Consider the following 15278-nt stretch of genomic DNA (forward strand, 5'->3'; position numbering starts at 1 on the left):
TGTGGGTCACTATCATTCTGGGTGCTTTATTGAGAACGGTATGTAGAGAATGGTGGTAGAAGCAGGGAGGATTGATTGAGCAGTCAACGCAGTAATCTACATATGTGAAATGGTGATAGCTGTATGGACCAGGGAATTAGCAGTGAAGATGGTTAAGATCTCATAGATTTGGAAGTAAGGCGTGAGAAAATAAGAGGGATCAAAAATGACTCCAAGATTTTAGCCTGGCAGCTGAAAGGATGGAATTGCCAGCAACTGAGATGTAGAAGGCTGAAGATGGAGCTCATTTTAAGGAAATCATGAGTTCAGTTTTGCATGTTAAGAAAGAAATATCTCTTAGACATTCAAGTGAAGAGTCAGGTAGAAGGTTTCAAATGAGTCTGGAGTTCAGGAGAAAGAGCTGAGCTGGCAGTATTAATTTGGGTTAGCAGCATATGGATGACATTACCAAGAGGGTGATTATAGATACTGAGAAAAAAAGGCAGGGACTGAGGCCTGGGGTATTCACAGTATTACAAGGTTGCCGAGGAGGGACAAGCTAAGGAGACTAATAAGGGGAGAACAAGTGAGGTAATAGAGGTCGTCTCCTGAAGTCCACTAAAGAGAGTGACTGCTGAAAAGTTAAGTAAGATGAGAGCTGAGAACTCACTATTGCAAAACAGTCATTCGTGAACTTAAGAAGAGCAGATTTAGTGGAGTGATGAGAGTGATAAACTAATATAAGTACATATAAGAGGGAATGGAAGGAGAGGAATTGGAGACAGCTAGTATAGATGATTTATATAGAGTTTGTTCTACAAAAGGGAGTAGAATTCTGGAGCAGTAGCTAGCAGAGAGAAGAAGATTAAGACTTCTTTTAAAAATGGGAGCAAAAGTATTTTTTGGCGTGTGTCAAAGAAATGATACAGTAGAAAAGAGAACTCTGATGATCTTTTCCACTTTTCTCTGATCTTTTCAATCATATTGGTTCTTTTACTAAAGAGGTATTCATTTCTTTAATGGGTTTTTTCCTTCACTTTCTTTACATTTTGCCTCTGGTTGTCTCATTTCTTCTTTAATCTTTTATTTCAAGAATCCCATAATAAATTTAAGAGAATAGAGAAGTCCAGAATTTCTTGTTTCCTGGATTTATTCTTTGAAAGCGTCCTCAACTGTTTTTTGCTACTTAAGTTTTCTGCAGTTTGTTGGTTACATATGAAGCAATTGAGGTATTGTTTTTTTCAGTGTTATTGATTGTATCGACAGTATTTATTGAATATTTGAGGATGTTGCTTAGATGCTCTCCTTTGTTGTATTGCTGATATTGCTGAATGGAAGAGCAGATTCTGTAAAGAGCTATTTATATGCCTTTTCCTGGTCCTGTTTACTTATACTAATGACAGTTTTTAATATCCACTGGACACTTAACTGATAACATTGTTTATATTGTTTGTGAAATACAATGTTTATTTTACTGGATATGCTTTTGCAGATGTGAGATTTGCCTAAGTGGCCAGGAAGAAAAGACCATGGGTATTTGCATTTAAGCAGAAATTAAGATTTGTATGAATGTAGTAATGAATCAAAAGTTGGATTATCATAAATCAGATCCTGTTTTCCTGCTGGCATAATTATTTATTGGGACCTGCCATTTCTGACTATTGGTTCATCAAAAGCTATAGATATAAATGACCAAATAACCATATGCCTCATCTTTTTCTTGCATTTCAGAGAACCTTGATGGGATTTTATAGCAGTTGTAATCATCTAGCCTTAGTTTAATTTATGAAATAGATTTTAAATTATATAAGTTAATTTGAATTGGTATAAATTTGTAGCTATAGATTAGCAACTTTTAAGTAAGGGTTGTATGTTAGAATAATGTAGAGTTTTTCAAAATTCACATTTCTAAAGAACTCCCTGAAGTGATTCTTATGCTTAAGAACTATCACTTGTAGAAAAAAAGTTATATATGTTTTTATTCATCATAAAAGCTAATATAGGAATGTCTAATTCAAAACTATTTTCCTACATAGAGTTTTCTTTTGCACCACTGTAAATTAGTAGAAAAATTGGTAAAGTCACATAAGCTTTTTTTTCCCCATATATGTGAACTATAACTTGACTGTCAGGGCAGTTGTATGTTAGTAAATTATCCCTTTATACTTTGCCAGAAATTCCATGCTATAAGCCACTTAGCATTTCATTGCCTCAGATTACTGGTGTAATCTGATCTTGGAGTAACTGCAGAATTAAATAACTTGCCCTTGTAACTTTATGGACTTTGAGGGATGGATATTCCCTGAGCATAAGCCAGAGAAATCTACCCCCAATTTTAGTGAAGTATTCAGAGTTTAGTTTGGTTCCTAAAGGGTAATATGAAAAGAGAATTTCTTAAGAGTTGATTGGAACAGTTAGGACTAGCTAGCTTACTTTTCTTACAATTTTGTTTTTTAGGTGTCATTGCAGATTAAGATCTTTTATTCCTGTTGCTCTTGCCGTAGGTTAGGCATTGCTGTTTTCATTAACTTGCTTAAGTGTAATCTTTTTCACCACTGCATTATCTCTCTAAACAGAAACATCCATCTTTGGCTCAGTTTTCACTTTTGTAATCAAATGGTGCAGCTAATAGTTTGCAGGCTGGAAAGCACCTTAGTGCTCCTGAGAAAGAAGAGGACCCAGTCGCTGTATCCCTACCTCAGCTTTGAAATTACAATCTCTTCATTTCTACTTTCTTGCACATTGTTCTGTTTTGGTGGTGGTGGTACAGTGGAAGGATTGTTTAAGGAGTAAGGAAGGATCCACACTACTTGACTTGGTGGGCTAGGTCTTGAGCCATACCAAGTATTCCAATGCTTTGTTGGTAACATTTCAGACAACTAGTTATATTGTATGTAATCTGTACCTACCAGAGTTTATGTAATCTGTATCATCAGAGTGATAATATATGAAGACTTAGAAGTTGGATTTCATGAGATCTGGAAGTTTGCTAGGTAGAGCAGCCTGAAATTGAAATGAAGAAAGGACTTGATTGATTATGCAGGGTATCAGTTGCATAACTTGGAACTTGGAAGAACACATTGAAAGATCAATCCATCCAAAGGAGAGACTCCTCTGGAAATTAAAATGAGGACTGTTGCTTTAAGCATTGAAAGCTCTGCCTGTGTTCCCTCCCCTGCCCCCCCACACACTTTTCTGATTAGAAATGGTATGTTTTTATGTGATTTGTAAGTCAGTAACAATACTTACGACAAATATAAATACACCCTACTTAAGGAAGACTGACTCAGAATCTCCTTAAGGGTTGAATTCCAGGCAGTATTTCCTTAGGTTTTTGAAATGTTCGCTCCCTGGTTAAGAACCCATTTTCTCCCAATGCAATATTGAAATTAAACTTTGAAAATTCTTACGTAATTTTGTTTATTATTGTGAAAATGTTTTGTCCGTTACTTATAAAAATTATCTTTTTGGGGGTGCTTAATAAAACATTTTTAATAGACTAAATTAACATCTCCTTTCCCACTAGGATGTTATTTTCTTTTATAAAAATTATCTTAATATTTAAGAAATAGATAGGAAGAAAATGGGGTAATGATGGGGTTAAAACTCATGGAGTTGCATAGCTTCATTGTATAATCAATAATTAAAGCTATGTTATATTCTTACTAATATAGCTATGCACAAAAATCTCACTTGGAACTTCCCCAAAGACCAAATAACAAATGCACCAATCAACAGACCACACTGAAACTGTGAATTGAGCATTGCTTACTCCTAGTTTCTCCTTTTACCTTGGCATTGAAAAATGATCTTTTCTAATTTCCCTACCTATCCAGTTTTCTAGTATTTTACAAAGGGAAAAGTTTCTTCTATTCAGCCATTTTTTTGTCTGTTCACTTTTGTCTCTTTCTCTTGGTCACATTGCTGCTTCTAGCAGAATTTTTTTAATGAACCCGGTATTAATGGACATTTAGGTTGGATATGGCTTTTAAATATATCTTTTGATACAAAATGTTTATTTACATTGCTTAATACTAATGTTTTTCTGAAGGAAATTAATTTTAATAGTTTTAACTTGAATATGTTTTCTTATAGCAAAAAAAGAAAACTAAGAACTTCAATCCACCAACACGTAGAAATTGGGAAAGTAATTACTTTGGGATGCCCCTCCAGGATCTGGTTACAGCTGAGAAGCCCATACCACTATTTGTTGAAAAATGTGTGGAATTTATTGAAGATACAGGTAGGATAGAAGTATCATTGCAAGAGGTTTGATATAAAATTTCACTTTTGCTACACCAATAGTTTGTCAAATGTTCCTGATTCAAGCTAAAATTTGAAAGAGGTGTATCGTTCTCATTAGGATTGATTATCTTGAGTATTAATTCTAGATGTAACCATCTGATATTTGAAAGCAGTTTTGTTGTTAGCCAGTCATGCTTTTGTTGGACTTCTCTTTATTAAATGGCTAAGTCAAATACTAAAATGTTAAACTTACTTTTTTCTGGAATTTAGAATAACTCAGTTATTAAATTATGCTACTGTTTAATCATAGTTATGATTTAAATCAGTAATTTGAATGTTTGCAACATTTTAAGTCTAATACTATTTTTTAACTCATTTTACACGTGAATTTTTGTTTTAAAAATTCATAGCAATATTTGTGAATGTGCAAGAGGTAGCTTGTGATGTTACTATTTATTCAGCAGCACTAGCTTAATATGGTTTGTATGGTTTGAGTTGTATTTGTAAGGAGTGTGTAGATATCCTCACTGTTTTAAAAACAAGCCTGCTCTTATGTTTACTTTGTCTGATGAAACTATTCAGAAAGTAGTCAGAGTTGGGTTATAAAGGCAGAACATTATGTTTATGTGCATTTAAAATGAATACAAGTTAACCATGAAACTTCAGTGATTTGAATAGACTCCAAAATGTAATGGTTTGAAAACGTGAGCTAATTTCATTTTAGCTTTATTTATTCTTAATGACCTCTTTTGATAAACAAGTATTGTTTAAAGAATAAACAAGCTAGGATGCCCATGTCCTATCTAAAAAATCAAGCTCATTTTTACTTAGGTGTATGTACACCATACCATTTAATCTTGACTGTCAGCTAAGTTCTATACGTACCTATTAGGTTGTCCGGTGAGAAGTGCTAACTTTCAGTTTTAATAACGATTGGAATATGGGGCGATACCTGTTATCCACTGGTATTAGAGTTGAAATAGCCTATCTTCTCCCTTAAGTTAATAAATTTTAATTTATAGAGCCTGTATTTGTATATGCCTTTAATCATTTGTTTTTTCCTTCAACAGAAGTATTAGGCAAATTTCTTTATGTATTTCTGTCCATCTTTAGCATAGTAGAAATGCAGAGGTTCTTATAATATTAGCTATCTGCTTTGAGGTAAAAGAAATCTCATTTTCTCTAGTAATATAATTAGGCCTTGTGGATATGACTGAGCAATTCAAAAAGACTTTTCTTTAGTGATTAGAAAATAATAAAGTAATAATGGATTGCATTTTGTACATTTATTTTTATAATTAAAAAGTCCCACTTCTTGAATATTTTCATGGTAGTTGAGTGATTTGGCTTGAGGAAAATAAATTCCAAGTGTAAGATAAAATGAAAATTCTAGTTCAATTCTTAGCAACATTTGAATTAGTTCAGTCAACTGGCAGGTAATTTATATATTTAAGTGCTTTGTTAGAAGTATACTTAGGTACCATAAAACCATAAGAATACTTATATAAAGATTAAAGCTAGTTCTTTTGTTGATGTAGTAGTATGTATTATTTTGTTACTGATTAATGCTAATCCATTTTAGCAGAAATTCTCAGTTGTTTAAGAATTGAATATCAGATTCTCATTATGGACTGGAGCAGCCATCTCCATATTTAAGGTTTAACTTGTAATGTAAATATAATCAACACCCTTGTTTAGAGGACTAACCTTCTTTTAAACAACCCTGAAGAAAATATGGTGGAAGTTTTTAAAATCAGCTTTACTGTCATAACTTACATGCAATAAAATTTACCAATTTTAATTATACAGTATGAGTTTTAATAACTCTATAGTCATATAAGCGCCACCACAATCAAGATTTAGAACATTTTTATCACCTCAGAAAACATCTAGTCTTTTGTCAGGTATGATGTTAGCTCTTAGTTTTTTGTAGATATTCTTTATCAGGTTGAAAAGTATCCTTCTATTTTTTTAAAGAAAGCACTGGCTCTTTTATTTTTATTTTTTTATTTTTTAAGATTTTTATTTCTTTATTTTTTTTAAGTCTGTCGGGTCTTAGTTGCGGCACGTGGGGTCTTCGTTGAGACACGCGGGATCTTTCTCGTTGCGGTGCTCGGGCTCTTCGTTGTGGTGCTTGGGCTTCTCTCTAGTTGTGGCGTGTAGGTTTTCTCTTCTCTAGTTGTGGCCTGCGGGTTCCAGAGCGCCAGGACTCTTTAGTTTGCAGCACGCTGGCTCTAGTTGAGGCACATGAGCTCAGTAGTTGTGGCATGTGGGCTTTAGTTGCCCTGCAGCATGTGGGATCTTAGTTCCCTGACCGGGGATTGAACCCACGTTCCCTGCATTGGAAGGTGGATTCTTTACCACTGGACCACCAGGAAAGTCCCAATCCTTCTATTCTTAGTTTGCTGCATTTTTATCCAAAATGGATGTTGATTTTGTCATGTGGCTTTTCTGCTTCTGTTGATATGATCCTAGAGTTCTTATTAAAGTCTGTTTATGTGGTGAATTATATTAATTGATTTTTTTTTTTTGAGGTTTTTTTTTTTTTTTTTTGGCTGTGGGATCTTCATTGGGTCTTTGTTGCTGTGCAACGGGCTTCTCATTGTCATGGCTTCTCTTATTGTGCAGCACAGGCTCTAGGCACTCAGGCTTCAGTAGTTGTGACTCGTGGGCTCTAGAGCGCAGGCTCAGTAGTTGTGGTGCATGGGCTTAGTTGATCCGCGGCATGTGGGATCTTCCTGGGCCAGGGCATGAACCCGTGTCCCCTGTATTGGCAGGTAGAATCTTAAGCACTGTGCCACCAGGGAAACCCCATTAATTGATTTTTAAATGTTGATTTTTAAACTAACCTTGCGTTCCTGGGTTAGTCATACACCATTTGGTCATAATGTTTTATCGCTGGATCCAGTTTGCTAAAATGTTAAGGGTTTCTGTATTCTAAGAAATATTGGTCTATAGTTTTCTTTTCTTGCAGTGTCTTTGTCTGGTTTTGCTATCAGGGTAAACCTGGCATCATAGACTGAGTCTATTTTCTGGAAAAGTTTGTATAGAATGGTAATATTTTTTTATTAAATTTCTGTAGAATTCACCCAGGAAACTATTTGGACCTGGAATCTTGTTTGTGAGGAGGCTTTTAACTATACATTAAATTCCTTTAATAGATACAGGGCTGTACACATTTTCAGTTTCTTCAGTAAGCATTGATTGTGTCTTTCAAGGAGTTTGTCCATTTCATTCAAGTTGGCAGAGGTGGTTTATAAAATTCCTTATCATACTTTTAATGTCTGTAGCATCTGTCTTCTCTTTTGTTTTTGGCATTACTGATTTCTTTTTTTTGTCCTCTTGAGAGAGGTTTATCAATTTTCTTGATCTTTCAGAGAACCAACTTTTGGTTTTATTGATTTTCCTCTCTTGTCCATTTCTAAATTCATTGAATTACACTTTTTTTTCTGTTTTCCTTCTTTCTGCTTTCATTTTGTTTCTTTGTAGTTTCTTAAAATGGAAGCTAGATAATGATTTTGACCAGTCTTCTACTATAATGTTAAATGTTTAAAAATTTCCTGTAAACATTATTTTAGCTGTGTGCCACAGATCTTGATATGTTGTTTCCATTTTCATTCAGTTCAAAATACTTTGTAATTTCTCTTTTGACTTTTTAATTTAACTCATTGATTATTAAGAGTGTTTTATTTCTAAATGTTTTCCAGATATCTTTCTGTTATTCATTTCTAGTTTAATTCTATTGTAGTTGGAAAACAGTTTGATTTCAGTGTAAGTTTATTGAGACTTGTTATTTATAGCCCAGAATGTGGTCTGTTTTGAAGAATGTTCCATGGAGCCTTCAACAGAATGTTTTTTAAGCTGTTGGGTGAAGGGTTCTATAAATGTCAGGTCAAGTTCTTGAGAGTATTCGTCAAGTCTTGTCTGTCCTTACTGATTTTCTTGTTGACTTGTTTTTTTTAATCGAGTACTATTGAAATCTGAAATCATGATTGAGATTTGTCTGTTTCTCCTTTCAGTTGTGTTAGTTTTTGCTTCATGTGTTTTGAAATTCTTTTAGTTGCACATACATTTAGGATTATGTCTTTTTTTATGAACTGACCTATTATCATTATGAAGCATTCTCCTTGTTCTGAAGCCTCATTTGTCTAAAATTAACATAGCCAATGATATTTTCTTTTGAGTAGCGTCTATGTGGTATATCTTTTTTCATCCTTTCATTTGTATCTTTATATTTAACATAGTTTCTTGTGGATAGCATATCTGAATCTGACAATCCACTTCTTTTAAGCAGAGCGTTTATTTGATCATTGGCTTTTCATGTAATAATCAGTATAACTGGTTTTAAATCTGCCATCTTGTTTTTATTTTTCTTTTTGTCTCATGTGAACATTATTCCTTTTCTTTTCCTGCCTTCTTTTGGATTAACTGAATATTTTTTATTCTATTTTAACTCCAATGCCAGGGTTATTAGTTATATTTATCTGTTAGGATTTTTTAGTGGTGCTCTAGAATTTGAAATAATAAAAAGTTCAGAAAGTTAAAAAGGCATCAGTTATCACTTTTATACCATCCTAGTGACTTTGGTTTTTAAATGAATGAACAATGATGTACAGTTTTTACTATGTGGCCACTGGTTTAAAAGATGCTGACTTTATTTTTTCATTCATTTTTGCGGGAAAAGGGGACTTGTACATAAGGTCAGTCCTGCTCCCTCAGAATCATGTTAAATGTGGCTAACAGTGTGGTACAGAACTGTAGTTAGTTGTGCATTTGTGATTTTTATCACTGTTTGTTTAATCACAGTTCATCTTCAGGCAACATTACACCACCATGATATGTAGCTTAAGAACCTTGGACCAGTTCATTTAACCCTCCTATCCCTTGTTCTTTTGTTGTACATTTTAATTTTCCAATATGTTTTAAACATCACAATATATGTTCATAATTTTTGCTTTAAACAGATAATTATCCTTATTTTTGAAAGATATCACATACTCTGCAATTCACCCATTTAAATTGTACAATCCAGTGGTATATTTGTATATTCACAGAGTTGTGCAGCCATCGGCACTTTCAATTTTAGAGCATTTTCATTACTCCCAAAATAAACCCCACCCATTAAGCAGTCACTCCCTCTTCTCCACACCCACCCCCCCTTAACTTTCTGTCTCTATAGATTTACCTGTTCTGGTCTTTTATGACTGGCTTCTTTGATTTAACATAGTGTTTTATAACATCAGTGTTAGCATCTATCAGTACTTCATTCATTTTTATTGTTGAATAATTTTCCATTGATGAACATTTGTGTTGTTTGCCACTTTTTGACTATTGTGACTATTGCTGCTGTGAACCCTCCTGTAAAAGTTTTGTGTGGACACGTTTTTCACTTCTTTTGAGTATATATACCTAAGAGTGGAATTTCTAGATCATATGGTAGCTCTGTGTTTAACCGTTTGAGGAATTTACCAGACAGTCTTCCAAAGTGGCTGCACCATTTTACATTCCCACCAGCAATATGCAAGAGTTCCAGTTTCTCCACATCTTTGCTAACACTTATTTTCTGATTTTTTGATTATAGCCATCCTAGTGGGTATGAAATGCTATCTCATATGGTTTTGATTTGCATTTCCCTGATGACAAATGATGTTGAACATATTTTCAGGTGTTTATTGGTCATTTGTATATCGTCTTTGGAGAAGTATATATTCAGATACTTTACCTTTTTTATTTTATTTTTTTCCGGTACGCGGGCCTCTCACTGTTGTGGCCTCTCCCGTTGTGGAGCACAGGCTCTGGATGGACGCGCAGGCTCAGCTGCCATGGCTCACGGGCCTAGCCACTCCGCGGCATGTGGGATCTTCCCAGATTGGGGCACAAACCCGTGTCCCCTGCATCGGCAGGCAGACTCTCAACCACTGCACCACCAGGGAAGCCCCTGGATACTTTACCATTTTTAAATTGAGTTGTTTGTCTTACTGTTGAGTTTAAGAGCTCTTTATATATCCTGGATACAAGTTGCTTTCAATATGACTTGCAAAATTTTTTTCCCCAGATTCCTTATTGGTATCGTTTGAAGCACAAAAGTTGAAAATTTTGATGAAATCCAGTTTTTAAAAAAATTTTGTTACTGTGCACATGGTATCATATCTAAGAAGGTTTTACCAAACCCAAGATCACAAAGATTTATTCCTATATGTTCTTCTAAGAGTTTTTTTGGTTTTAGCTCTTTCATTGAGGTCTATGATCCATTTTGAGTTAATTTTTGTGTATGGCACAAGGAAGGATTCCAGCTTGATTCGTTTGCTTCTATGTATCCATTGTCCAAGCACCATTTATTGAATTGCCTTGGCATTCTTTTTGAAAATCAATTGACTAAATATGAGTACTTCTGCACTTCCACGTATATTCCATTTATCTATATGCCTATCCATTTTTTTTTAATATATTTATTTGGTTGCACTGGGTCTTAGTTGTGGCAGGTGGGCTCCTTAGTTGTGTCTCATTGGCTCCTCAGTTGTGGCATGTGAACTCTTAGTTGCAGCATGCATGTGGGATCTAGTTCCCTGACCAAGAATTGAACCTGGGCCCCCTGCATTGGGAGCATGGAGTCTTAACCACTGCATCACCAGGGAAGTCCCTATGCCTATCCTTTTTTGCCAGTACCACTTTGTTTTCATTATTTTAGCTTTCTAGTAAGTTTTGAAATCGAGAAGTGTAGTCTTTCAACTTTGTTCTTCTGATAGTTCTAGGCTGTTGATGGATTTCTTTTTTCTTTTCAGCTTTTTTTAAAAAAATTTATTTATTTTTGGCTGCGTTAGGTCTAAGTTGCTATGTGTGGGCTTTCTCTAGTTGTGGCAAGCGGGGGCTACTCTTCATTGCGGTGTGCGAGCTTCTCATTGCAGTGGCTTCTCTTGTTGCGGATCACGGGCTCTAGACGCGCGGGCTTCAGTAATTGTGGCACATGGGCTCAGTAGTTGTGGCTTGCGGGCTCTAGAGTGCAGGCTCAGTAGTTGTGGCACATGGGCTTAATTGCTCTGCGGCATGTGGGATCTTCCTGGACCAGGGTGCGAACCTGTATCCCCTGCATTGGCAGGCGGGTAACCACTGGGCCACCAGGGAAGCTCTTCTTTTCAGCTTTTTAAAGACTGCTTCTTGTCTTCTGCATGATATTTAAAAGGAAATCTGCTGCTATTCTTAGCAGTATTCCTCTGTATATGATGTGTTCCCCTTTCTCCCTCGATTCCCGGCTGCTTTTAACATTGTTCTCTCTAGTTTTTAGCAATATTATTAAAAATGTTATTTTAGTGTGTGCTTTAAAAAAAAAACACTTCTGCTTGAGGTTTCTGGAGCTTCTTAGATGTCATGGTTTGTAATTTTCAAATTTGCAGCCATTATTGAAATATTTTTTCCTGTTCTATTTCCCAGTTATGGACTCCAGTTACATGGTATTAGACATCTTAAAATTGTTCTGCAGCTTACTGAGACTGTTCATTTTTTTAAACCTTTTTTTCTTTCTGTGTTTCATTTCACCTAGGCTGTGTATCTATTGCTATATCTTCTAGTTCACTGATTTTTTTTTTTTTCCCCCTGTATGGTCAAATCTAGAAGTTCCATTTTAAGTCTCTTTTTTATCATTTATCAATATCATGTTGATATTTTCTTTTACATCTTTAAATATACTTATAAAATTTATAATAGCTGTTTTAAGGCCCTTGTTTTATGGATTCTGTCATATTTTATTTCTCGGTCTGTTTATGTTTCTGTTGGCTTTTCCCCTGATTATGGGTTGTGTTTTTCTGCTTCTTTGACTGGCGGTTTTGATTTGACATCAGACATTTTGAATTTTTCATTTTGCGTGGTGAATTTTCTAGTGTTCCTTTAAAGAGTGTTGGATTTGTTTTGTCATGTGTTAAGCCTTTTGTGTATCAGTCTGGTCCTTTCTAGGCTTGCTTGTAAGTTTATTTTGGCAGATCCATGACAGCTTTTATTCTAGTATTTATTTAGACCTACTTTAAGGTATGAAGACTTCACTTACTGCCCTGCATATTAGAAGGTCTTAAAATCAGCTATGCTTCAATTAAAAAAAAAGTCTTTTGAGAATAGAACTTGGACTAGTCTCAGCCCCTGTCCTCAGAAAGTTTCCTCTCACACACTTGCAGTATCCAACCAAAGACTCCAGTGTCTTTTCTGCATATCTCTGAGGCTTTCTCTATATATCTCTCCCTCTTTTTTTGGTACTCTACCTCACAAATTCTAGACATCTCATCCTTTCTGAACTCCTGTCTCCATATTCTCAACTCTGGTAGGCCAATATGATTCCACCTCTCTGCACTGCTATCTAATATCTGTTTCCAGGCACTAAATCGGGGCATTCAGACATTTTAATTTATTTGCTTCTTTTTCCTTACAGATCAGTTTTGAGCTGCCTATAGTTCAGTGTCTGAAAACTGTTGTTTCATTTAAATTTTACAGTTTTTAGTTGAAGTTGTGATAAGTTCCATTTAGGAAATGACCCTTGAAATATTAGTATAAGTTTTAAGTAGACAGAAAGTGTGGTGGAGAGAGATTGAAAAGAAAGAGTAATAGTCCTCTCTAAGAAACTATTTAGGATAGATAAGGAGTTGAAAGAGGTCTCAAAAATGCCTCTCAGATTCTATATTAGGGTGACCATAGGTGGTACACCATTAATGAAAACAGGAATTATGGTATGAAAAGCAGATTTGACAGTTTGATAATAGATTCATATTATGTACATCTTAAATCTTAAGGTGCCTGTAGGGCAGTGGTCCCCAACTTTTTTGGCCCCAGGGATCGGTTTTGTAGAAGACAATTTTTCCACAGACTGGTAGGGGCACGGTGTCGAGGGGGGTGGTTTCAGGATGATTCAAGCACATTACATTTATTGTGCACTTTATTTCTGTTAATATTACATTGTAATATATAATGAAATAATCATACAACTCACCATAATGCAGAATCGGTGGGAGCCCTGAGCTTGTTTTCCTGTAACTAGATGGTCCCACCTGGGGGTATTGGGAGACAGTGACAGCCGAAGTGTGTTGCTTATGGTCCAGTCTACTATGTAAGATGCAGCTTAATGGTCACTTGCCACTCACTGATAGGGTTTTGATATGTTTCTGCAAGCAGTTGATTTATTATGGTCTCTGTGCAGTCAAACCTCTCTGCCAGTGAAAATCTGTATTTGCAGCCGCTCTCCAGCACTGCAGTGGGGAACAGCTGTAAATACAGATGAAGCTTCCCTCACTCGCCCACTGCTCACCTCCTGCTGTGTGGCCTGGTTCTTTAAAAGTTCAAGATTCAATTGAATGTATGGCTGTGGATCTTTGGAAAGTTATTTGGTCTTTTTTTTTTTTTTTTTGCGGTACGCGGGCCTCTCACTGTTGTGGCCTCTCCCGTTGTGGAGCACAGGCTCCGGACGCACAAGCTCAGCGGCCATGGGTAACCGGCCTAGCCGCTCCGCGGCATGTGGGATCTTCCCGGACCAGGGCACGAACCCGTGTCCCCTGCATTGGCAGGCAGACTCTCAACCACTGCACCACCAGGGAAGCCCAGTTATTTGGTCTTAAGATGAGATTTTGGTAATTGTCATTGTATAGATATTAATGTAAACTATGTGCTGATGAAATTCAGGGTGAGCATAGAGACTGAGAAGAAAAGATCACATTGCAAATAGGCTGTACAAAAGAATGGAGCCCTAAAACACTAAGAAGAAAATTTTTAATAAGAAGGAAGCATGGTTATCAGCTTTGAAGTTACAGGGGTTAGATGACTTAGAATACTTTTTTTTTTACATTTTTATTCAGGTGAAGTTCATATATTATAAAATTAACCTTTTTTTTTTTTTTTCTTTGGTACGCGGGCCTCTCACTGCTGCGGCCTCTCCAGCCGCGGAGCACAGGCTCCGGATGCGCAGGCCCAGCAGCCGTGGCCCACGGGCCCAGCCACTCCGCGACACGCGGGATCCTCCCGGACCGGGGCACGAACCCGCGTCCCCCGCATCGGCAGGCGGACTCTCAACCACTGCGCCACCAGGGAAGCCCTAAAATTAACCATTTTAAGGTGTACAGTTCAGTGACATGTAGTACATTTACCATGTTGTACAACCACCGCTTCATCTAGTTCCAAAGATTTTCATCACCCCAAAGAAAACTATACCAATTAAGTGGTTATTCCCTTCCCTTTTCCCCCCTTGCTCCATCCTCTGCCACCATAAACCTACTTTCTGTATTTATGGATTTACTTATTCTGGATAGTTCATATAAATGGAATCACACAATGTGTGGCCTTTTGTCTGGCTTCTGCCATTTCGCATAATGTTTTTGAGATTCATCTGTTGTAGCATGTGTCATTGTATGGATATATACTGCATTTTGTTTATTTGTTCACTTGGTGGGCATTTGGTTTGTTTCCACCCTTTCGCTGTTGTGAACAGTGCAGCAGTGAACATTCATGTACAAATATTTGTTTGAATACCTGTTTTCAGTTCTTTTGGGTACATACTTAGGCGTGAAATGGTGGGTTGTATGGTAATTCTATATTTAACTTTTTGAGGAAATGTCAAACTGTTTTCTGCATTTTACATTTCCATCAGTAATGTATAAGGGTTCAAGTTTGTCCACATCCTCCTCAACACATGTTATATTCTGTGTGTGTGTTTTATTTATTTTAATTTTTTTATACAGCAGGTTCTTATTAGTTATCTATTTTATACATATTAGTGTATATATGTCAATCCCAATCTCCCAATTCATCCCACCACCACCACTCCCCCACTTTCCCCCCTTGGTGTCTATACATTTGTTCTCTACATCTGTGTCTCTATTTCTGCCTTGCAAACTTGTTCATCTGTACCATTTTTCTAGATTCCACATATATGTGTTAATATACGATATTTGTTTTTCTGTTTCTGACTCACTTCACTCTGTATGACAGTCTCTAGGTCCATCCACATCTCTACAAATGACCCAGTTTCATTCCTTTTTATGGCTGAGTAATATTCCATTGTATATATGTACCACATCTTCTTTATC

At 36.1% G+C, this 15278-nt stretch overlaps 1 protein-coding gene across 9 annotated transcripts in view; it reads left to right on the forward strand.

The window, feature by feature from the left end:
• The window catches only part of ARHGAP5 (Rho GTPase activating protein 5), a 106269-nt gene that overhangs the window by 31585 nt on the left and 59406 nt on the right, over positions 1-15278 (forward strand). For all 9 annotated transcript variants that reach the window (XR_016392163.1, XM_022553469.3, XM_022553470.3 and 6 more), the window contains exon 3: positions 4075-4222. Coding sequence is in view for 8 of the 9 variants with exons in the window: in XM_022553469.3 (XP_022409177.1) it covers positions 4075-4222 (148 nt within the window). In the remaining variant the exon portion in view is untranslated. The remainder of the gene's footprint in view (positions 1-4074; positions 4223-15278) is intronic.

Source organism: Delphinapterus leucas, chromosome 2 (assembly GCF_059928025.1).
Source record: "Delphinapterus leucas isolate spDelLeu-1000000601 "Yukka" chromosome 2, BTC_Dleu_Yukka2, whole genome shotgun sequence".
NCBI classification, from domain to species: domain Eukaryota; kingdom Metazoa; phylum Chordata; class Mammalia; order Artiodactyla; family Monodontidae; genus Delphinapterus; species Delphinapterus leucas.